Raw genomic sequence first — 22964 nt, 5'->3', positions numbered from 1 at the left:
ACACACAAAACACGAATCGAAATGCACGCAGATTTTCAATAACCTGGAAGATGATTTGAATAGAAATTGTAGCTTTAGGAGTCCCTATCCCAAATAAGAAATACCCATTCATTACACCCATACAGAACCAGAGGTCCAAAGGGACAGACCTAATATTTGCTATGGCTCTTTACTGACAAATCTTCACCCCGCGCCAGTACCCCCATCTACTTCTCTGAGGCAATATTGGGTTGCTGGACTCATTCCTACCAAAGCCCTCCCACATCCCAGTGCTTTAAAAGTCCCGCCCCAAAAATAGCCCACAGGCTGGCGAGTGCTCTGGTTACATGTCAGACCGTTTTTCTTCTTTTCACTCAAATGTAGAAAAACACACTTTCAATACAGCATTATCCTTTTCATACCAGCCTTTACAAGCCAAAGGCCCAAAACCTGACTAAGGGTACCCCCTCCTATTGGCAGTCTAGAAGCACAAGCCCAACATGTGTGTGACTGCCACCTCAAATATCACTAAGGGATCAGTGCAGGAAATGGATTGCTCTATAGTCAGCCTTTTAGAGGTAACACTGAAATTGTGGCCAGCCGCCTAAATACAGGTGTCCAACAAGTGACTGGCTGGGTTCCTATGCCAAGCTTAAACAAAGGTGGGCAACAGGCTGAATGGAGATTGACACACAATTGACTGCGCCTAAAACATACTGGTCTTCATTAGGTTTACACATGCCATGACTGACACTACCCCGCCCCTTCATGCCTCTCCAAGAATAGTCCAGTAGCGTTTCTTTCGCTTGCCTGCTTCCTTATCCTTTGCAGTGGCACATTTAAATCTTTCAGACTGGAATGAAGAGTAAGATTCTTTGTAAAGGAATCACAAATCAGAAACAGACAGTTAAATCATTCCAATGGTAAATGCTTAAGCTGTCCTGCTTTTCCAAGATCTGCATTCTTCCGATGCCCGATGAAGAAGGCTTGCAAATAAATGACTGTGTAAGCCTAACTAAGGTATCATCATATTGTCTTTTTTGCTTCAACACTTTTGATATTACTCTTGGCTAACACTGTACAAGCAAACTGAATATATATATATAACGTTTGCTGGTACAGTGCATGTATTCATGAATATGTTAAGGTTTGTAAAGGATGCATGACTGCTGCAATCAACAAAATGCTCTTAATACAGTGCTTCTTGGTAAGGTAGTTTACATTTTCAATAAATACAAATAAAAAGTGTTTTACATTTTTTATTTCAAAATGGTATATTTTTCCATTTGCCTTCGCTTCATATTAATAGGTTTTTGTAAATTGTATTTTATCTGAAGAACCTGGCCTTATGTGCCTGGTCGTTTTCCATCTATGGGAGATCATCAACAAATAAGGAAAAATAACGACCATTTACAGATTGCTCACCTGAATGAAGAGATTATGGAGGGGATTTAGATATTAACTTTCCGGGCCATGTTGTGGTGAAATGTCAGACAAAGAAAACCTATATTTGATTGGACTTGATACGCCAACTGGGGCAGCTAGACTGAGGCATAATTTAAACTGCTGCTGGATTTTACAGTAACACAACATAACATGTACATTAAACAAATTAGAGAAAAGACTTCTGCCCAAAAAAGCTAAAGGAAAAAATACTTTAGTCAGAGGCAAAGGAGTCTCTTACAAAGTGTGGGGCCAAGTAAAAAGGTCATAAAACCTAAGCTTCAGTGTTTGAAATGTATAAGCACGGAAAAACAAATTCGTCCCTTAAGATTGCACCAGTGCCCACACCAGGAAAGATGGCAGTGTGTAAGCTGTTCTGGATGCTTAGTGGCACTGTATAGATCAAGCATTTCCGGATGGCAATTTCTGCCTCAAAATAATAAGAGCACGGGTGAGCATGTAAATGTTGGTAGCAATGTTTTCTGTTTATGGATGACTTCTGTAATCCTATGCCCAATGAAAAGTCTGCATTCCGCAATCATTCCGGGACGGTTGATGTTCTCAATGGTTTTAGTCTGCGTTTGTTTCTCAGTCTGGAAATTGCATACGTTTTAGCAGTACTTGTCTATATACAGAGGGGTTTGCCAATGTCCACGAAATGCTTTGCGGTACACAACTACTGTCCCAGGAAGGATGCCATGGGATCATCTGCTCTGGGCCTTTTCATTCTGTACGCCTCCATCTCCTCCTCAGTGGGCTCCTTGGACTCATACATGCTGTTGTAGGCTCTCTTGCGCTCGTCCATCTGCAGGAGCTCTTGAACATGCTTGAGACGGGCCTCCTCTGCCTTCAGTGCCTAATGTTACAGAATAAAAGGAAAACGTTTGTTATTTTGTATATACATGTACAGGAAATATTGGGAACAATAATAAAGAAAACCATTTCTAAAATTGCAATCACCAATAAAAAATGCATAACTCCAAAATAACAGAAGATTCTATAACTTGAAAGTGACAAATGTAGAAAATAATACTTGCAGACTCTGCAACCTTCAACGTCTTTTTTTTTTTTTACATATTAGCCTTAGTTGCTGCAGCTTTTTTGCACCTTGCTTTTTTAATAATAATTATTGTTATTATGGTATTGTGACGGGCGACCCGCCACAAAGAACAACACTGGCTCCTAAAGTAAAGTTTCAAGGGTGTTTATTAAGACTTGTGTTGGTCAGAATGGCCGGTTCTCTTTGGGACCAAATGGTTTGGGGATATTTTGCCACTAGGGCCGGCCCTTTCTTTGCTCGACTTCCACGGGCTTGGTTCCCATCTCCCTAGCCCAGACGTTCCTATAGGGGTGCTTAGTAAATCTCTGATCGGTAACACCTAGCGGTCTTTCTTCTCTATACTTTAGGTGTTTGCCCTAAAACGATGGCTACCTGACACCCTAGGGAACCTCTAGCTTACCCTCTCCTATCGTTGGTTAGTTTCCCAGAATAGGGAATGGTGCTTTCTTTCGCCCTGCGTCACACACACTCCTTTCACAAACTCTCACCCCAAGCCCATGGCCATACTGATCTCCACATCTGTTCTCCTCACTCTATGTCACTGTCCCTCCAATCTCTTACTCTGCCTTTTCACCTCCACTCTTTGATCTCATTTCCTTTCCAACTCCTATTCCCTACTACCGCTTGTACTGCCAACTATCCCTCTACCGCGGTTGTTTCTTTTCCCTCCTTCCTCTCACTCTACTCTCCTGCCTCTGATTATTCCTCTAATTATAATGTCTATTTCACTTAATGCCAATGGCTACTCCCGTTCTCCCACTCACTGGCGCTCTTCCTACCCTCCAACCGCTACTGTTTCTATTTTTCCTACTACCTGTACTGCTCTAACACACTCAGGGATATGGTGCCCTGAACACGGCTCTCACTGTTATGGAGCCCAGGGATATGGTGCCCCGCTCACGCTCCACATCCCCTGTTCGACCATCAGGGACTCTCATGGATAAGATGCCCTGCTCACCCTTATCGCTACTACGGCACCCAGGGATATGGTGCCCTGCTCACCCCTGTACTATCGACTACCACTTTTATTCTTCCCTCACTAGTGCCGCCACCTGCTACCTTTACTCCCACTACTATCACACTCCACCACTTTATCTCTAATACTCACACACATACCGTGTTCCATAAGGCCTTCCAATGGGCCTTTCAATCTGAATATCCCTGGGAGCTGGTGGGAGCCTCATTAATAAGGCCTTTCTTTCTGAATGTTATGTAGGTTTCTGGAGATTTTGCTACACCGCTTTCTTGTGTGGCCGGTGTTAGGCTGCCAGCTGTGTGCTGAGAGGAAGTGCAAACTGCTGCTGCATAGTGGCTTCCCTCTGCTGCCTCCTGCTGCAGTTCCCCCCCCCCCATCAATGTTCGCTATCATCATCGGTAAGGTGGGCATGGGAGGGGGTCTGTACATACTGAAGCGAGCACCAGGTAATGTTTGGGGTGGACTCCCTCCCTTCCCTGACAAGACCTGTAAGCAGGCCTTGTCACAGTATTTAATGAGCGTGGACCTAGCTTTGAGAAGCAACAGAGCGCATTATGGAGGTGCAGCTGCACAATAATGGAGCGTTTTTCAGGGGTAACAACGGAACAGATATATAGCAGGGGGTAGAATACAGAGGGGCACAGAGCCGGGGCACACCTGTACAGAGTTGCGGGGAGGAGAGGGGTGGACGGCATCTAGCGAGTCAGGTGGCGCAAGGGGCGAAGTGATGGCCTAGGTGTTGAGGAGAAGAGACACCTTGAAGAGGTGGGTCTTGAGTTCTTTTCTGAATTGTGGGAGCGTGGGGGCTTGTCTGATGCTGACAGGAAAGAGGTTCCGTAGTCTGCGGGCGTAGACAGAGATGGCTTGTTTTCCGGTTCTTTCGGCTTTGCAGCGGCAGATTTCAAGTCTGCAGATATCCTGGCTTCTGGTGGTGCGCTGTCTGTTGGAGATGCCAATTTTCACTGCGAAGTAGCTGGGCGACTGCCTTATAGATGATGCAGCATGACTTGAAGTTGATTTGTGCATGCAGTGGGAGCCAGTGAAGGTCAATGAGGGCTGGGGTGATGTAGTCGTACTGCGAAATGTGATTAATCCAATGGAGTCATCACAGATTCCCCCGAAGGGAACCTCCTCCCATGTGGCCAGGTGACGGCAGCCGCTACCTGATCCTGACCCTGTGGGCGGAGGCTTAAGTAAGATTTCCATATCTCTGATAAATCTTCCTGACCTGTTTTAGCCCTGGAATTGTTTACTTAGCCTAGGTAACTATTTTATCTTGTCCCTAGGTGAAGGCAAATCTTTTTCCCCTCTCACCTAGTCATTTACTCTTTTAATGGGTGACCTTTTTATGTCTCTTCACCATGTATGGTTGAAGTTATGGTTTCCTACAACTTTTGGGTTTAGGCTGGGTTACCCCTGTGGGCTCCCCTGTACATTTCTCTTTCATGTACTTGGGTGAACTACAGTTCCCAGGTAGTAAAGAAGGATTTTCATCCTGCTTTACATTTTATATAGTGAGCCAGCACACCCCTTTCTTACTTACCTGTAATATTTGTGTTACAATTGCAAGTTTGCTTGAATGGCTGGTGGCAGTGGTTTTACCTTCATGACTTTTAGTTATTTGTACTCGCATGCTGTTAATTCAGTCTCAGTAATGCACAGAAGGGCCACCATGTGGTGGGATCCTTTTTTCCCCCACAATTTCTTGCTTGCTTGTAGTTTCTGAGGTCGTCCCCTGACATTCTAGGCAGGAACGACCTCAGTGGGAGTTTTGTCTTTGGCGGGAATCCTTTGTGTTCCCCTCGCCAAGGCTCCAGAGTGTCTGAGAAGGCAGGAGGCGAGGGAGGGTTGGAAAACTCTACAGCCCTTTGTCTTTCACCTTGCCTGAAAGGAGCCCAGTCTCAAAGGGGGGCTGGCGGTCCTTATTGGACAGCCAGACCGCCGCTTTCTGTAAAGTGCAGGGAGAGAATTCAGGAGTTGTGCTGTAGCGCCTGATAAAAACTCTGAACCTGGAAGTTGCTGACAAGTCGACCACTGGAGCTGAAACCGAAGAGGAACATGAAGAAACAATGGCCATAGCGATTTCCAGCGGCCGGAGAGGCTGCTGTAACCCTTCCTTCCAATCGACCTGGGGACCCAGAAATGGACGACCCTAACCCAGACCCTGGTGAGATCCACTAGACTCAAGAAGACCATCCCACTTCGAGCTGTGACCTTGTGGTGCTGCAATAACCCAATACTCTGTGACCTTAAGCCATTGTGCCGTGCATGGTCTTCTGAATCGAGCTGAAAACTTTGGTGGCCTCCTCCTGGCTCTCCAGAGAGACAATTTAATCCTTGAATTTCCCTTACCACAGTGCTGGACCAGATTAGAGACGAGACTCCAACCAGCAATATTCAGTTTTCTCCTGGCTCCTGAAAAGAGTGCCAAAACCACAGAGCCGCACACAGCTGTGAAGAAACTCTTGCCTGGAGCCTTCCCTGTTGATCCCTGCTGCAAAATCCCTTCTATTGACCTGCCTTCAGTCTTCATGACAAGGAATTAATCGATTTTTGGCTGCAGGTGCTTAAGCCTCCCCCGCTGCAAACTCTTCTTCTGTGCTGAGGTACTGTGTTGGCTGGGGTTTTTACTTACCTTAAGTCTGTGTGATTTCTGTATAGCTTTGGGGTGTTTCTTGTGATTGGGAGTCCTCTCATCCAGTTCACCCAGGCCCACTGCTGGAATCCTCCTATGGTGTCTTCTTTGAAGTCCCTCGGCACGAACTATAAAGTTAATTACTTACTTTTTTGAAGAGACTTCCTCAGGAACTGGGACTTTCCGTGCAGCTGAACCCTATCTCACCCTGCCTAAAGCTGGCTCCTAGACCACTACGGTCCCTCTTCTGCCTCTGAGAGAACTCATGCAATAGACCAAAAAAAGGACTGGATAAGAAAAGCATTCTGCTTTGAAAAGTATAACAAGTGTTTAAAAGTTACTTACTTGTGAAAGATTGAGTTGGTAACTGCCCCTCTGAGAGTCAGCGGTTACAAAATATCTAACTTAACTTGAATGTGTTCTGCCATTCTGAAAAGCATATGCAAGGTTATTTTACTCAGCTGTGAATTGGTTATGCCTCTTTCCCAAAGTAATGCTGTTGGCCTTCACTTAACTATTTCTTTCAGAATATTAGTGTATAAGTTTACCAACTGGGTATAGCTTCCCCAGATCTGCGGTATAGCCGGTCTAGAATAAGTCTGCCTTGGGGTTTACTTACCTTGAATAGCTGTGTGCAATTCCTAATAAGTGTATTCTAGATTTTACTTACCTTGGTATGCTTTTTGCCATCCTAAACTAAGTTAGAGAGTTATTGCTTACCTTAGTCTGTGTCCCACTGAACTGAAAAGCAACTGTAATAGTATATTACACCCTTAGATTTTACATGCCTAGAATAGCTGTGTGCCATTCTTAAGAAATGTCCTGTAGGTATAGCTGACCTGGGTCTGCCTGGTGCAATCCTAAATTAGTGTAGGAAGATATTGCTTACCTTAGTCTGTGTTCCACTGATCTGAAAAGCAACTATAATTGTATATCGCACCAATAAAGCTCTTACTCACCTGGTATAACTGTGTGTTATCCTGAATGTAGTTATAGGTTTATACTGTTCCATGTATTTGAGTTCCACTATTCAGGAAAGTAGCCTGATAACAGGGCTGGTTTACCAAGCGATTCCTTAACTGAGTGTCACTGCATGACTGACAGGGTCCACTACCCTTGATTTACTGCAAAGTAATCTGAAAGTAACTGATGGTTTTACTCGCCATGGATAGGTGTCTGCTATACTAAATGTGTTTGATAAGGTCTAACCTACCTAGAATTACTGTTAGTTATTCTGAAGAAGATTTATGCTTTGGTCTGTGTACCTTCAAGGATTGTGTTCTGTTTTTATAATGTGTTTATGACTCTATGACAAAGTACTTGCCCCAAGACTTAACCTTGCCTAAATGGATTTATAAACCACCTTTATTTTGTATAATACTTCTGGTTGTTAAGTGTTTCTATGGAAACCGTGGTATACTACAAGTTCGTTGTACCTTCCTACAACCCTCTCGCCATCCTAAGATAAGCCTGGCTGCTCCATCTGTGCTACCATATACTCAGGTGGTACAGACTTATACTAAGTGGAGTTGTGTACTGTCTCAGTTGTATGGTTTTACTAAGCCCTTAGTTGGACTTCAGAAAAACTGTCCTAACACGGTTACACGAGGGAGGATCACATGGGAGGAGACAACTACCAGGGAGATGTTATGACGTCATTGGAGGAGTCACGGTGCTCCCCCCTTTCCATCAGAAAGACCCCCTGAACCCAAAGACCTTAATGGCGTATTGTCGGATAACGATTCCCCCTGCAGAGGAAGTCAAGAAACCTCTTCTCTACATCATTCAAGTCAAGCCCCTACTTCACATCCAAACACTCATAACTCGCACCTAACACCTTTTGTTGTTGATGTGCCTTTATGTAAAGTTCAGGAGAAAAAATGTTTAAGAGTTAAGAATCCAAAGATACCCATGAACTCTAATCCTCATGTAGCTTTTTGTGAAATCCGTGGGAAAAGGCACCCAGGAGTTAAAAGCCCAAAGAAAGTTATGGACTTAAACTCCCATAACCACTAAGGTACAGAGACGAGGAGGACGACGAGGGAGTTTGTGTAAAGTGTCAGGAGTTCACAATACAACACGCAGACTAGTCGTTTTTTGCAAACCTTCATTGAGCAGGACTTTTAAAAATGGCAGTGGCACTCTGGAGACAAGAGGTGTAGGGACGCGCAGTACAGGAGGAGACATTGCCATCTACGCCAGAGCTCCTGAACGTGAAGCACACCGACGGAGCCAACAAAGCCGAGAAGGCCAGTGGGATAGGATGAGGAACGCCGGGGCGAGCCAGAAGAACAGTGGAGATGCCAGGATCTGTGCAGGAGCTCCTGGGGGTTTGGTTGCTCGACGAGGAAGCAGACTTCCTCCCGGTCCAAGAAGGATAGCTGGCGTGTGACCATGAAGCCAGGCCAGGGCAGGGGCTGGGGGAGGGTCCGCACACCCCGACCTTGAAAGCAGAAGCCATAACGGAGAGGTGCGAGCACCGTCAGAGTCGCTGGAAAAGACAGTTGAGTTTGCCTAAAGCAGATGGGGACTCCGGGGCGTTTCGACAACTGCACCAACAAGTGATTCAATGGTACAAGATCGCTAAAGCAGGAAATATACAAAGGAAAAGTTTGTTTGAATGCAGCCAAGGCAAAGTGCAAAGGCAAGATTCAATAAGAAGAATGTTTGAATGCAGACAAGACAAAGTATAAAAGAAACCCCCAATCAAATACAGAGACATGAGATACCTATGTTGGGAAGAAGTTTGAACAAGTACATTTGAGTAAAATACTACCACAGATACACCAAGCGCCACATGGTATATGCTTCTGTGGTATATTGAAGAACTGTGAAATACATATGAAGTCCTGACAGGTGAGAATACCAGATAGCTGGAAATTGTACAAAGATTCCTGACAGGCGAGTACACCAGGCAGCTGGATATTGTATAAAGATTCCTGGAAGGGGAGTATACAGCTAACCTGCCAACATACAAGAACTTTTACAGAAAGATTGTTACAGAACTGTTTGCTTGAATAGAACTTTTTATCTAAAGAAGAACTTTGTGAGTCCATTGAAGACACCAAGGGACTTTTAGCTTAAGAGACTTTTTGCCATCCTGTGTAAGAATCCTGGGGAAGGGGACCACCTTCTGGATCCAGGGAGCTTTACAGTGGAGAACAGTTTCTTTGAAGTCATTCTTACACTTTTGGTTTTAAACACTTTTTCCTAACATCAAGTTAAAGACACTTTCCGTACATCTTTTGTTGTTTGTTTATAGTGTGAGGGTCAGGACAGGTTGTTTTGGACACAAGGACGGCTTTTTCAGTTACTGACATCCTGACACAAACAGATCCTTAGCTTCAGTTTCTAGGTAGGGAAGTTCCTCTTTAGAGTAGGGCTAGAGAGGCGTTTTCCCCAATGCATTTTTATTTCATAAAAATGTCCTTAATGAAGAACACCAACCTTGTGTCCGTCTCTCATTTCTGACCCCTCACAGTAGACCCTTGAGGCGTGCAGGTCACTTCTCAGGAGGCCTTCATTGCACCCATCCATGTGAGATAGGATAAGTACTTGAAGAGTGGATCTGAAGCGGTCCGGTGAGAGGAAGGGCTTGACGTTATGCAGGAGGGAGAGCTGATACCAATCTGTCTGAGTTGTCTTAGCTATTTGTGTCTTGAAGGAGAGGTGTTTGTCAATGTGGAACTCAAGGGACTTGGCGTAGGAGGTGAGCTCAGTTGTGAAGCCCTCAGAGTTTGTGGTTGATAGCCAGGTCTGCATGTCGGGGTGTTCACTGGTGTTGATGAGGAGTAGGAATTCGGTCTTGGAGGGGTGGAGCTTCAAGTATGCATTGGACATCCAAGAATGGATCAGAAAGAGGCAGGTGTTGAGCCTCCGGATGTCCTTGATGGAGTGGATCTTGAGGTATAACTGTGTCATCACCGTATTGGTGGATATGGATGTTGTGTGTGGCTAGCAGGGCTCCCAGAGACTATGTATAGATTGAAGATCATTGGGGAGAGGATTTCTTAATTTCTTTTATTTTTGTAACGTGCTACACGCCCATAGGATAGTGGGAATCCACAGATGATGGGTAGCATTGGCGATCTAGAGGTGTCCATCTGAACAAACTGCTGGCGGTTGGCAAAGTAGGACTTGAACCAGCGTAGGACAAGGTCGCAGAACCCCATACACCGATGTAGGGTACTGGTTAGCGCCTTGTGGTCTACTGTGTCAAAAGTGGCTAAGAGGTTCAGTAGAACTATGAGGCAGATGTGGCCGTCAAAGATGTTGAGGGTGTCGTCGACCAACTGTATGGTTTCAGTCTCCCTGCTGCATCTGGGTCTGAAACCGGATTGCTATGTTTTGAGGAAATTGTTGGTGTCGATGTGTTGCTGCAGTTGCAGAGCTACAGCTTTCTCGATGATCTTACCTAGGAAGGGAAGATGAGTGATGGGGCGATAGTTATCTGGGTTTTTGGGATCCAAAGTGGGTTTCTTTAGTAGAGGGAGGATTTGTCCTGTCTTTAGTGTCGATGGGACATGATGGAAGGGGCAATGAGGAATACGTTGAAAGAACATTACCTGGGGTAAGTCATTTGTTCATCACATGGATTGTGTGCTCCAACGTATTCCTCATCTTTGATAGCCTCCCAAAGCAGTAGGTTATTCGAGGTGGGAGCAGAACATTTCTTTTTCATTAACCCTGTGTAAAACAGCATTCACAAACCTCACCTCCTGACATGACGCAGAGTCCAGGCATTCATGTTTTGTGAATGTTTGAAGGGAGGACTGTTTGGCAGAATCATATGCAGTACCCTTAGGGAACACTACATACAATTAAGACTACAAGTGATAGTACAATTTCACCTTTGGTACAAGCCTGTACTACACAGTAAAGTGGTAGCGATGGCTGAACTCGTCTCAAGAGCAAATGCGCAGTAATGGGGATTATACAAAGGCTTACAATTACTGTGACTCAAACAAACACTGACTCAAGGTTTCTGGTTAAAAAATATAAGTACATTTATTTTTAAACCATCTGTTTACAAAACACTTCACTTCTCTTAAATAAAACCACACTCTAAATATACTACACACAATCCATTCCTCTTGTTCAGGTCAATCCAAGGTAAGTACATTAGAATTTGACAGACCGGTGTTTCGAAACAAAGACGTTACCCTGGGTTAATACGCGATCACTTTTTGACAGTAATGACAGTTCGGTTTTACGAAAATAAAGCGTACCCGGAGGAAAAATACACCCGAAGTCAAACACGCTTAGCACATAGAATTAAAACAAGGGACTAGTAGATGAAAATCACAGGCAATACTTTTGTCAAGGCAACTGAATCAGAGGACGTTTTCTAAGAGGCAAATAAAAGTCAATAGGCCTGCGCCAGTGTCAAATGGAGCAGGGGCTCTGTTGTCACACGGTTAGAATAGTTCACGATTAAGGTTTGCCAGGAGTACTAGATATTGTCAAAGGGAAGCAAAAGTTATAAGACGGAAGGAAGGACAAGCCTTCGGAAAGGAAAAGGGTTCACCCCGATTCCTCAAGGTCGGACGGAGAGAACAACCAAATGGACAGTACCTTATTCGGATGAAGAAAGCTGGTGCTACGGCAGTTGTTCCTGGTAGTTCCTGCAGACTCGCGGTTCCTGAAGCTTCAGTCATGGGAACAAGAAGGAGAACGTCTGGAGCGATCTGCACTACCCAGGGATGAAGTCAGCAGCAGCAAAGCAACGATGAAGAAAAGGTGTGCTCCTTAAAAACAGGAGAGGGCTATTCTGATGGCTATCCGGACCACTACAGTTCTGTGCAGCGAGTTCAACCCAGAAGAGGATGCTCTGGCTGTTGAAGGTGAGCTGGTGGTTGATCCCAACAGGCTCAAGGGTAGAAGACTCCGGACTGGATCTTCTCTGTCGTCAAAGGGTAGATTGCTCAGGACTGCAGCAGGGTTTCGCCGGGATCCAGGAGTTGCAGCAGTCGTGTTCTTCTCCGCTTCTCTTTGTTTCTTGTAGTTCCAGTGGCGACTCTGTCTTTCAGCCCAAGAGTCCTGCCTTTTATGCCAAAATCCCCCATTCACACAGCCTGGCTGTCAATCACACAGCCGGGGGGTTGTCCAGCCCGGACAACCACCTCAGCCAATCGACACAGAGTGCGACTTGGGTCTCCAAGGAGACCTTGTGTAGGGGGTTACTAAACCCATCCCTCACATTCAGCCCACTTAGACACCCAGACGCCAAAGGAGGGCTTTTGTGCAGAAGCCTGCCAAAGGACGGCGAACAAGGAAACCAACCTTGTTTGGTGCGAAAAACAAACAAGAAGGACCTTTCCAAAACAAAATGGCGAAAAACCACACTAGGGCCAATGATAAAAACGATATGGGGTAGCGGGTTTTATGTTCGCGCCTGTCACCACAGCTAGAACATTTAACACAGGAATCTGCGTAAAAATGATAGTTACCACTGCCACCAGCCATGTCGAGTTGTGAAGGGAGACACAAAGTGCCCCTTGAGTTACAGAAGGACAGGGGAAAGATATTACCCTCCAGTTCTCCATTGTAAGATGGGTTGTACTGGATCTGTATTTTAAAAGGACTAGCAAAGCCAATGGTGACTTTACATGTCTCTGGGGGACAGTAGTCATCCCCAGAAATGGAGTTCACAAGGGAAGTCTAAAAGACATCCCTGTGTCACTGCACTAAAGGTGCTGTGTGACACACAAGTAATACTATGATGCCTAGGGAGTTGGTGACACTCCATAGCCCATGGGCACAAAAAGTACAACACACACAAAAAATACACTAAGAGTGGAAAAAAGGCTCACACTCTTACCAGGTGGAAAAAAACGAAACCCCAGAAATCCAGCAAAGCTGCTGAGTGACTCACTAGGTAAGGGAAATTAGCCATAAATGAGAATTCTCCCTAACAAGGACCAGCTTGTGCACTACAGATGTCCTGTATTGGAACCCCTCTCTGTAAAGTAGATGAAATAGCCACCATCCTAGTTGAGTGTGGCTGTAATCAAACCGGGACGTTTTTACCCGATAGGGTGTAGTATTCCGATATGCAAAGGAAAATCCAGTAGGACAAAGTCTGCTTTGTTACAGCTAAACCTAGCTCGTGACCTGCTTACCCTACAAAAAGCTGTTTATCTTGCCTAAGCTTTGCAATTCTAGAGATGTAAAAGCTCAAGGCCCTCTTAAGACCAAAAAAAATGAAGTCTCTCCTCCTTCTTGGAGGGACGTGGTGGCGGGTAAAAGGTAGGAAGCACAATCTTTTGTGCTAGATGAAATTCTGAAACTACCTTTGGAAGAAAGGAAGAGCAGACCCGCAACACAACCTTCTCCTCGTAAAAGGTGGTAAATGGAGGCTTACAAGATAGAGCCTGTATTTCACAGACTCTATGAGAAGAAGACTGTTTTGAGGGTCAGCCTACTTAAAGAACACAAATGAAGGGGCACATTTCCCAAATGACTTTTGGAATGTGGGAATTCTGATAACCTCCTTCTGGTTTGGGTCCGAGGTTTCACAGGCCCTATAAGGTTATTTACGGGGATAATTACCTGTGTTATGTTTGTGGCCCTCTTTTGCTGGGGGATTTTTAGATTGATCCTTCTCATCCTTTTTATGCTTTTGCCCATCCTCTTTCTTGTGAGGAGCTCCAGAATCCTTGTGAGTAGCCCTGTTGGCCACACACAAGTCAGCACCTATGGCTAGCTTCTTGGGGTCCAGTTCCTTGGAGTCAGCAAGGTGCTGTCTCAGCTCTGGGGAACAGGCATCACAAATAATTTCAAGCATGAAGAGACATCTCAAGCCCTCATAGGTACTCAACCTTGTAGCCCTTAATCCCACCCATCTAGGTTTTTCAGGCTTTCACACACCCAAGTGACCCACAAGTTACCATCCTGCTTCTTGTGGTCCCTAAACCATTTTAGGCATGTGGAAGGCTTCTTTCCAAACCTGGCTATGAGAGCAGTTTTTACCAAACAGTATTCCTGCGTGCCACTCGAAGCGCCAAGGAAGTGCTTGTTGGACTGTCATGCTGCCTCGCTGCCTGTGGACGTCTAGCTGTTGATGCTTTGGGAAGTTCCTATATGGAGACACTATCATGCTTTATTACACAAAGAGAACTAAGTTATAATACGTCTTATTTTGTTTTTTATAGTTCTCGGCATGGCCACGCCCACTTTGTGACCTCACACTAGAAATACTGAGGCGCACGCACCACTCAAAGTGCCAAGGAAGTGCCTGTTGGCCTGTTTGCCAGGCAGAAGGCGGCCTAGGCATAACTCTGCTTTTTCCTAAGATCCTGCTTGACACGGATCGATTCCTTAACTGGTGGGATACAGATTAACCATCTAATATGTCCTAGTGTAATGTAAATTGTCAGTTTGTTTTTAAGTCTTCATTTGCCTTACTATTTAAGTAAATCATGTCTGGGCCACATACATGGAGTGTGAAGGGGGCGCGGATGTATGAGGATATCTTATCGACGCCCCTTGTCTTCACTCCCATGAAAAATACCACGCACATGGCTTTAGCAATGCCTCTTCTGCTCTTTCCACCTTTAATCAGTGATTCCTTAATGTTTGAACTTGGGGAGAGGGGATCCCCTATCTTCATTGAGTCCGGTGCAATGCTCAATGGAGGCAAGGTTGACTCCCATAGGGGGCGGTATTGTGGGCAGAGTAAAAAGTATAATCCAGAGGACATGAACCAATCATTTTTGGATACTCCTCCTGCGTTTCAAGAGGGTGAGGTAACCCTGCTGGCCCTTTCTCAATACCCTTTGGGCAACTTCAGCAAGCTCCAGTATGCAGTGCTCGCACCACTGGCGAAATAGAGCTGACGCCGATTTTGGCAGAATTAAAACTGCATACTTCCTACTTGCATGACATCATACTTTTCTTGGGCAAACTCTCAATTGCGGTGGGTGCCAAAGATAAGAGCAGTAATGTTGGTGGTAATTTTCCAAGTACTGTGGGTTGTCCACAGAAACCATCCATTATTGATACGCAATGTGCACAACCTGCTTCTAGTCCCCTTTTTAAAACTTATATCATGGTGTTTTTATGGTATAGGCCGATTTGACCGACAAAAAATGTTCACAATGACCAAAAGTTCTAAAAATGCTACCACCAAAGGTTCGAACCTTTGGTGGTAGCATTGTATAAAAAAAAAAAAAAAAAACAGGGGCTGCGGGGGTGTCATCTGCATCGCCCTGCTCATTACACTTCATGGTATAGTGAGCGGGGCTTGTGGGGGACACCCCCACAGCATTCAGTTTAAAAAAAAAACAGAAAAAGAAACAGGGGCTGCAGGGGTGTCCTTCACATAGCCCCGCTCAGTACACTTCATGGTATAGTGAGCAGGGGTAGTGGGGGACACACCCGCAGCCTTCCGTTTAAAAAAAAAAAAAAAAAAAAAAGAAACAAACAGGGGTTTCGGGGGTGTCCTTCGCATCGCCCCGCTCAGTACACTTCATGGTACAGTGAGCAGGGGTTGTGGGGGACACCCCCGCAGCCTTCCGTTTCAAAAAACAAAATAAAAAAAGAAACCGGGTCTTCGGGGGTGTCCTTCGCATCGCCCGCTCACAATACTTTTTAGGTATAGTGAGCGGGGACTGCGGGGGACACCCGGCGTGAAGATGAAGGTAAGTGGGGTTTGTTTATGTTGGGGGTCTGCTGAGGGTGTGGGTGGGGAGGTGTTATGGGTGTGTTGTGTGTGTGTGGGTGTGAGTATGTATGTGTGTTCGCATGAGAAAGGTACAAACTTTTGGTAGTTCGCACCTTTCTCATGCGAACGTCAGCCGCAGTAGTTTCTACCGTGGCCAAATCACTTAAGATTTGTTTTTACTGCGTTTGGATCCGAGCCCACAATCCCGATACCCTGGTTCCTTCTAAACCAAAAACAAAAAAATAAAACAAAAACAAAATTGCAAAACCAGCTTCCCTCGTCGCATAAGGGAGGCAAGAAAATGTCACGAAAAAACTGGAGATCCCTCATCACTGAGGAAGTTCAAGTCAATGCAGTAGTTCGGGCGGTTTTGGATAATGAGCTAGAGTCTGATTTGAAAATTGATCAAAGTGAGGGAGTTCTGGCAAAAAACACCTTAACAGAAGAAATGACTCACAAAGGGTCGACTAACAAAAAAGGAAAGACTAATAAAAAAATAACAATAAGCAATAAGAATAATAATCGCCGGCCAGTGGGGATAGTGGAAAAGTATAAGAAAAATTCACCATCAATGACGGGGATCTGAAGAAACAGAGAAGGAGGATTATAGTGTATTTGCCAAGAAACACAATAAATTATCTGACCCACTTACTCCTACAATCCCTTTAACGGTAAAGATTGCATTAACAAACGACAGGCAAATTGGGCCTATAACGTTTGCCGAGGTCTTCAAAGAACAGATAGAGGATACTCTATTTTCGAATGAGACACAGTGTCCCATGGGGTTCCCAAATGTAATTTCTCCATGTCCTTTAGAAGTACTCCAGGGACCGGGAGGTGGAGCAGACAATGTTGAGACGCAAAACGCAAAAGTCTGAGTAAAAACAACGCATTAATGGCTCTGATTCAATCAACAATTGTGTAAGTTTTGCATCTACAACAAAATCCCTGTGGTCTTTCCCAGCCCACCTCCGTTGTTACCATCAATCCTCAAGGTTCGTAGGGTGCAGTGAAGGTCGATAGTGAGAGTAAATTGGCTGGAGCAGCACTTCCGGCGATAGGTCTGATCGGGTTGCAGAGTGGGAAACAGGGTTTAGCGCAGCCTGAAGAAAAGACTTGAGTGAAAGATAGATCTGAGAAAGAACTTGACCAATTAATAGTGGGAAGACCCAAAGATAAGCTCCCTAACTCTATATTCCAGAGCGATCTTAAGCTTGTTCAGTGGCGCCAACCCGGTTTCCCTGACAATATGTGCATTCTCCTTTACTACCTGTTTGATTACGGGGGGGCCATCCTCACTAAATCGCGAACAAGTTCTGCCCATCTTCAATGAGATACCTTCCCTTAGACTAATTTCATCTGTGGACCTAAAATGAATTGACTTTATACATCCAAATCACTACTACCATGCCAGGTTAGTCTTTCACTCGTGTTCCCTTTATGATGCTGTTTTTCAGGAGGCTTCACAGTTCAATCGACTGGTGTATGATGTCCTGATTTTCAGTCCGGGTCTGCTTCAGTCTAGTTTTGAAGAAAAAGAGCCTGTCCTCCAATGGGCGAATCAAGAAGGAAGACTGTCTACGATTGGCAATAGGTTTGCCCCAAAGGCGGATGCCGAACAAATCTGGAGATGGTTAGCCCTATCATTAAGGGACTCCATATTCCAGCAAAAATCTTTGAGGCAAGATCTTTAACCACATCAAATAGACCAAACAACCTTGTATTACTTTCCTGGAATTCTAGGGGTATGTCACATCTTTCCTTATCTGGTGAGCTGTGTTTGAAGCTAAAACATTGCAATGTGGTATGTATCCAGAAATCATGAATGTCCTCCGAGTTCCACATAGATGGGTTTGAGTTTAAGCACCAAGCGGTCTTCTAATTGCGATAAAAAATGGGCAGGGAATCAAGATTTCGGAATCTATCAATATTACAACGGGGGTTATGGCAGCAGTTTTGGAGCTGAAAATTGCTGGTCTTCCTTCCCACATTTTTGTCATAAATATGTACTGGAATCCGGTCTATGATCTCACTTTCATCATGAGAAGGTTAAATGAATGTCTAACTGCTTTGACGATGAAATACAGTGGGCTACATATTGTGATAGCGGGTGATCTCAATGCAGAGATACCCCAGGGGACAGGCTTGTATAAAAACCCGGGCTTTGTCACAATGTGAATATAGACAGTAAACAGCGAATTATAGGGGCTCCTGTAGGAATGGCTAGAAAACGCTGTCAGGGGCATTTATGGGGTAACCTTTTCACAAACTTGGGGTCCTTTGCATGCGAATGTAATTCAGAATCAGGATCCAGATCCCCATACCCGGTCTGACAGTACGAGAGCTTCCACTATTGATCATATATTTCTGTCCCAAAGATTATTTGATGCCTGCAAGGAATTTAACATCATAAACACTGACCAAAGTGACCACCAGATCTTAGAGATCGTGATCAGGGTGGATCGTGAGAATACCCCCAGGGGTTGGTATCACTCTCCGTTGGAAGTGAATTCAGTTAGGAATAGAATCAAGTGGCATGATGGGAATGTGTAAACATTGAATATGGTCTTTTTATCTGATTTTCACAAAACATCCCTATAATCTAGATGCCAGATTTTTACATCTGATGCCTTTCCTGTATATTTGAACTCCCTAATCACTCAACGCATTAAAGTCAGGGGTAGCTTGTCTTGCTGGCCTATTTCCTCTCATGTCTATGACCCTTTGGTCCGCAAACACAAAAATGTATGTAACAGAGAGATCTGCAGAGTTCTGAAGAGCTCCATTGATTGGGAAGTAAAGATTTCACGAGCTTGTAGAATTAAGCAGTCGTTGAAAAACTGGATTAAGGGTCACAGGGCACAGATGCTACAAGCAGATAGCGAAGCTATGTTGTCAGCTCTCACAGATGGTTCTGCAAGACAATTCTGGCCTTTGATTAATCTAAAAGAGTCCTCCCAAGTGTCAGTACAATCTAATTGCATATCAGAGGATGTATGGGAAGGCTATTTTGGTCACCTATATGCGGAAAAACATCATAACTCAGAATACATTGTTGAAATGATGACGCACCCATGGAATTGTAACTTTACGATATTAGATGTCGAAATACAAATAAAGAACTCCAGTCCGTCCAGAGCATGTGGGCCGAATGGATTAGCTAATGTTAATCTGAAGGCGAATCCTGAGGTCTGAGCCAAATCATTATCAATGCTGTTTTCAGACATTATGGTGAATAGACGTATTCCAGGCTCCTGGCATGTTTCATACATCATCCCTCTCTACAAGAAGGGGGACAGGAGTCTTCCCGCGAATTAACGCCCCATAGTCCTGATGGATGCGGAGTCAAAGATCTTTGCCGGGCTAGTCCTCAAACATCTGGTGGAGTGGTCAGAATCTAACTCTATTCTGTCAAATATGCAGTTTGGCTTCCGCAAGGCTATGGGGATGGAGATTGGCAGGCTACTGTTCACTCTACTGCAAGAAGGATGCTGCCCCAATATACATTGCAGCGGTTGATCTGTCTCTTGCATTCGATCTTGTTGATCATGTGTTATTATGGTCAAAACCTTTCTTTGGGGATCCTACTTGGAATCCTATCCATACTGGTCCATTTACACGAAGGATCTGTAGTACAGGTGAAACTTAATACAGAGGGGTCAACTAGCTTTTCCGATAAAAACTATGAATGGTTTACGCCAAGGATGTATGTTTGCTCCCACACTTTTTAATTTGTACGTGTCCGATGCTTGTCAGTGCCTAGATGCTGCTTCCCTGATCTCTCCTAAAACTGAAGGACGGAAAATTAATTGGTGTGCGTATGCTGATGACTTTTTATTAATCGATAGCACACATATAGGCCTTCAGCGCCAAATTATTGCCTTTTCTAATTACGTCATCAGTAATGGCCTCGTGATTAATGAGAAGAAATCAGTGATCATGTGTCTTACAAACCGTAAAAAGCACCCATCATTTAGCTGGTATTTGAAGAAATACAAATTGGCAAAAATGAGATCACTGCGATATCTACGCTTTCCAGTGTTTGATACTGGGAAAAAACATTTGTATTGGAATTGTATATTGGATCAAACTGGCTATTTAATATTACAAATGAGAAAGGTTGCCCAGAAGTACTGCAAATGTCTTAGTTACTTACCTGTAACTGTATTTCTCCAGCATTGGTATCTTTCATAGATTCACATGCTTGAATATTCCCCGTAGCCGGACTGGGAATCCTCGGTGATAAAATAATTATTAATTTTTATTTTTAATATACACACATTGCTACCTAGCAGTGCATGTACATAGTCCATTATGGTCTAAGACCCATTCTATTGTGTAGTCCCTCCACCTCACTTTGGTCCTTTATGGCCCCAACCAGTGAGGTGGCAGGGCTTAAACTCTGCCCCCGGCAGCCATCTTCAGATTTTGAACTGTAGATACTACAGTATGATGGATGCCGAGCATAGCAGCAGCCTCTCAGGGGAGGCGGGCGGGCGGGCGCATTTGAATCTATGAAAGATACCAATGCTGGAGAAAGACAGTTACAGGTAGGTAACTAAGACTTCTCCAGCATTGGATCCTTCATAGATTCAGATGCTTGAATAGAATACCAAGCAGTTAAAACATGCCACCATCATACACATATAAGCATAAATACAGAAACAACATTTCTGATCAAACCTTTGCCATGCAGCAACACAACGGTTACATACTTTGGGAAAGGTGGGAAAGAGGCTGGTTCTACCTTATGCAAAGAGATGGCGGAGAACTGCCTGTCCAACTGCAGTTTCTTTATTGGTATCTTCAGCCAGGCAGTAGTGTTTCGCGAAGGTGTGCAGAGTGCTCCATGTGGCAGCTCTGCATATGTCCTTCAAGGCCACCCCTGCGTGGAATGCTGCTGACGCCACCCTTCCTCTGGTGGAGAGCGCAGATGGCGGCCTAGTTAGAGGGTTGCTTTTCATCTGATGGCAGTGGGTGATGCAGGACGATACCCAGCATGCCATACTTGGTTTAGAGATATGTTGACCTTTCGTACGGCCAGAGAAAGCAATGAACAGTCAATTTGAGGAACGGAACTCCTTGGTTCTCTGTAAGTAAAACTTCAATACTCTAGCAACGTCTAGAGAATGTAATGTTCTTTCCGCTTCAGAAGCGTGATTCTGGAAAAAGGTTGGTAAAACAATGCGCTCAGTGAGTGTCATCTCCGAAAGCACCTTGGGAAGGAACTTAGGATGTGGCTTTAAGATCACACGGTCCTTCTGGAACAAAGTAAACTGAGGCTCAGAAGACAAAGCTTGAAACTCACTGATCCTTCTGGCTGTTATGGCTATCAGAAAAGCTGTTTTCCAGGACAAGAATTTCACTTTGCATCTATGTATGGGTTCGAAGGGAGGTTCCATGAGGGCTGTTAAAACGGTGTTGAGGCTCCAGTTTGGGACTAGCGAGGGCGTGCAAGGGAGTAGGAGGATAAGTACGCATCAGCCCTTTCAGGAAGACCTTAACCGCCGGTAAAAAGAGCAAGGATTGCATCTCTGGGGTTGTTGTGCACGCCGCTATGGCTGACAGATGGACCTTGATGGAGGACAATGAGAGCCCTGACTTAACTAGGTACAATAGGTAGGGTAGAACCTGATCAACCGAGACCGTGAGAGGATCGATGGCAGATCTCTCGCACCATTTGGAAAAATGAGTCCACTTCCTGGTGTAGGTGACTTGTGTCGATGGGGCTCTAGCAGCCCTGATAATATCCCAACATTCTGATGGTAGCTTCAGGTTCATTCGTTTGCGCTGCTCAGGAACCATGCCTTGAGAGATAGGCTCCTCGGGTTGTGGTGGAGGACCTTGCGGTTCTGTTGTGTCAACAGATATTGATGCGTCTTGAGACGAATCGGGGGCCGACGGGATAGATGCTTCAGCGTTGAGTACCAGACTTGCTGCGCCCAATCCGATGCAATTAGGATTATAGAACAATCCTGTTCTTTCACCCTGCAAAATACCCTCGCCATGAGGGGAATGGGGGGAAAGGCATAGAGGAACTTTCCCGTCCAATTCACTGAGAATGTGTCTCCCAGTGATTGATACTCTGGGTGCCTTGAGGCAAACCTCTTGCACTTCTTGTTGTCCCTGGTGGCAAAAAAGGTTGATATGCGGATGGCCCCATAAGGCAAAAATCTGTTGGGTTTCCTTTTCGTCCAGCTCCCACTCGTGGGACGATGTGTATTCTCTGCTTAGTCTGTCCACTAGGACATTGCCCACTCCCGGAAGATGCTCTGCCTTGATTTGCACTCTGTGGTGTAAGGCTCATGCACATAGCTGTTGGGCTTCTTTTGATAGGACTTCCGACCTCGTGCCTCTCAGCTTGTTTGTGAAGTGCATGGAGGTCGTGTTGTCTGTCTGGACTGTAAGTACCTGTCCCGCTATCACAGGCAGGAAAGCTTTCAAAGCCAACCTTATGGCCCTGAGCTCTAACACACTGATGTGAAGCTGGGACTCTTGTGTCGATTAAGTGCCTTTGGTTTGGAGGTTCGCAAGGTGAGCGCCCCAGCCTGATAAGGAAGCGTCCGTCCGCAGCAGGAGGGTCGATGTCGGTGCTTGAAATGGCATCCCCTGCAGAAGATTCCTCTGAACATTTCACCATCTAAGAGCCCTGTGCAACGTCGATGGAATCTGGACGATGTCCTCCCAGCATCCGAGAGCTTGTTTCCATTGTTGGTCCAGGGCCTCCTGAACCGGTCTCATGCGAAGACTGCAGTTTGGTATGAGGAATATGCACGTTGACATCATGCCTAGAAAGGATTTGTAAGAGCATACAGATGTTGTCTCTTTCTCCAGGAAGCGCGATGTTGAGCGTAGAATCGCTGCTACTCTTTCTGTTGATGGCCTCACCCTGGGAATGCTGGTATCGAGCTCCGCTCCCAGGAAGAGAGCTGGTTTGTTGGGAACGGGGCAGAATTTTGTGTTGTTTATGGAAAAACCTAACTCTTTTAGGAGGTTATAGTCCTCGACACTGCTGAGCGAGCCCTTGCAGCGGAGCTTGCCTTTATCAGCCAATCGTCCAGGTATGGGAAGACTTCCGTTCCTGCCCTCCGGAGACTTGCAGCTACAGGCGCCAAGCATTTTGTGAAAACTCTTGGTGCCAATCTTAGCCCGAACGGGAGCACTCGAAACTGAAAATGAAGCTCTCCCACCGTGACCCTGAGGAACT

At 45.1% G+C, this 22964-nt stretch overlaps 1 protein-coding gene across 3 annotated transcripts in view; it reads right to left on the bottom strand.

The window, feature by feature from the left end:
* Positions 1 to 1222: 1222 nt before the first annotated feature.
* SLU7 (SLU7 homolog, splicing factor) overlaps positions 1223 to 22964 on the bottom strand; it is a 525459-nt gene continuing 503717 nt past the window's right edge. For all 3 annotated transcript variants that reach the window (XM_069654248.1, XM_069654249.1, XM_069654250.1), the window contains exon 16: positions 1223 to 2278. In XM_069654248.1, the coding sequence (XP_069510349.1) occupies positions 2099 to 2278 (180 nt within the window). In that variant the 3' untranslated portion in view covers positions 1223 to 2098. The remainder of the gene's footprint in view (positions 2279 to 22964) is intronic.

This window comes from Ambystoma mexicanum, chromosome 3q, assembly GCF_040938575.1.
Source record: "Ambystoma mexicanum isolate Mex_15411 chromosome 3q, UKY_AmexF1_1, whole genome shotgun sequence".
NCBI classification, from domain to species: Eukaryota; Metazoa; Chordata; class Amphibia; order Caudata; family Ambystomatidae; genus Ambystoma; species Ambystoma mexicanum.
The sequence above is the reverse complement of the archived record's forward strand: the minus strand, read 5'-3'. Positions and strand labels throughout refer to the sequence as shown.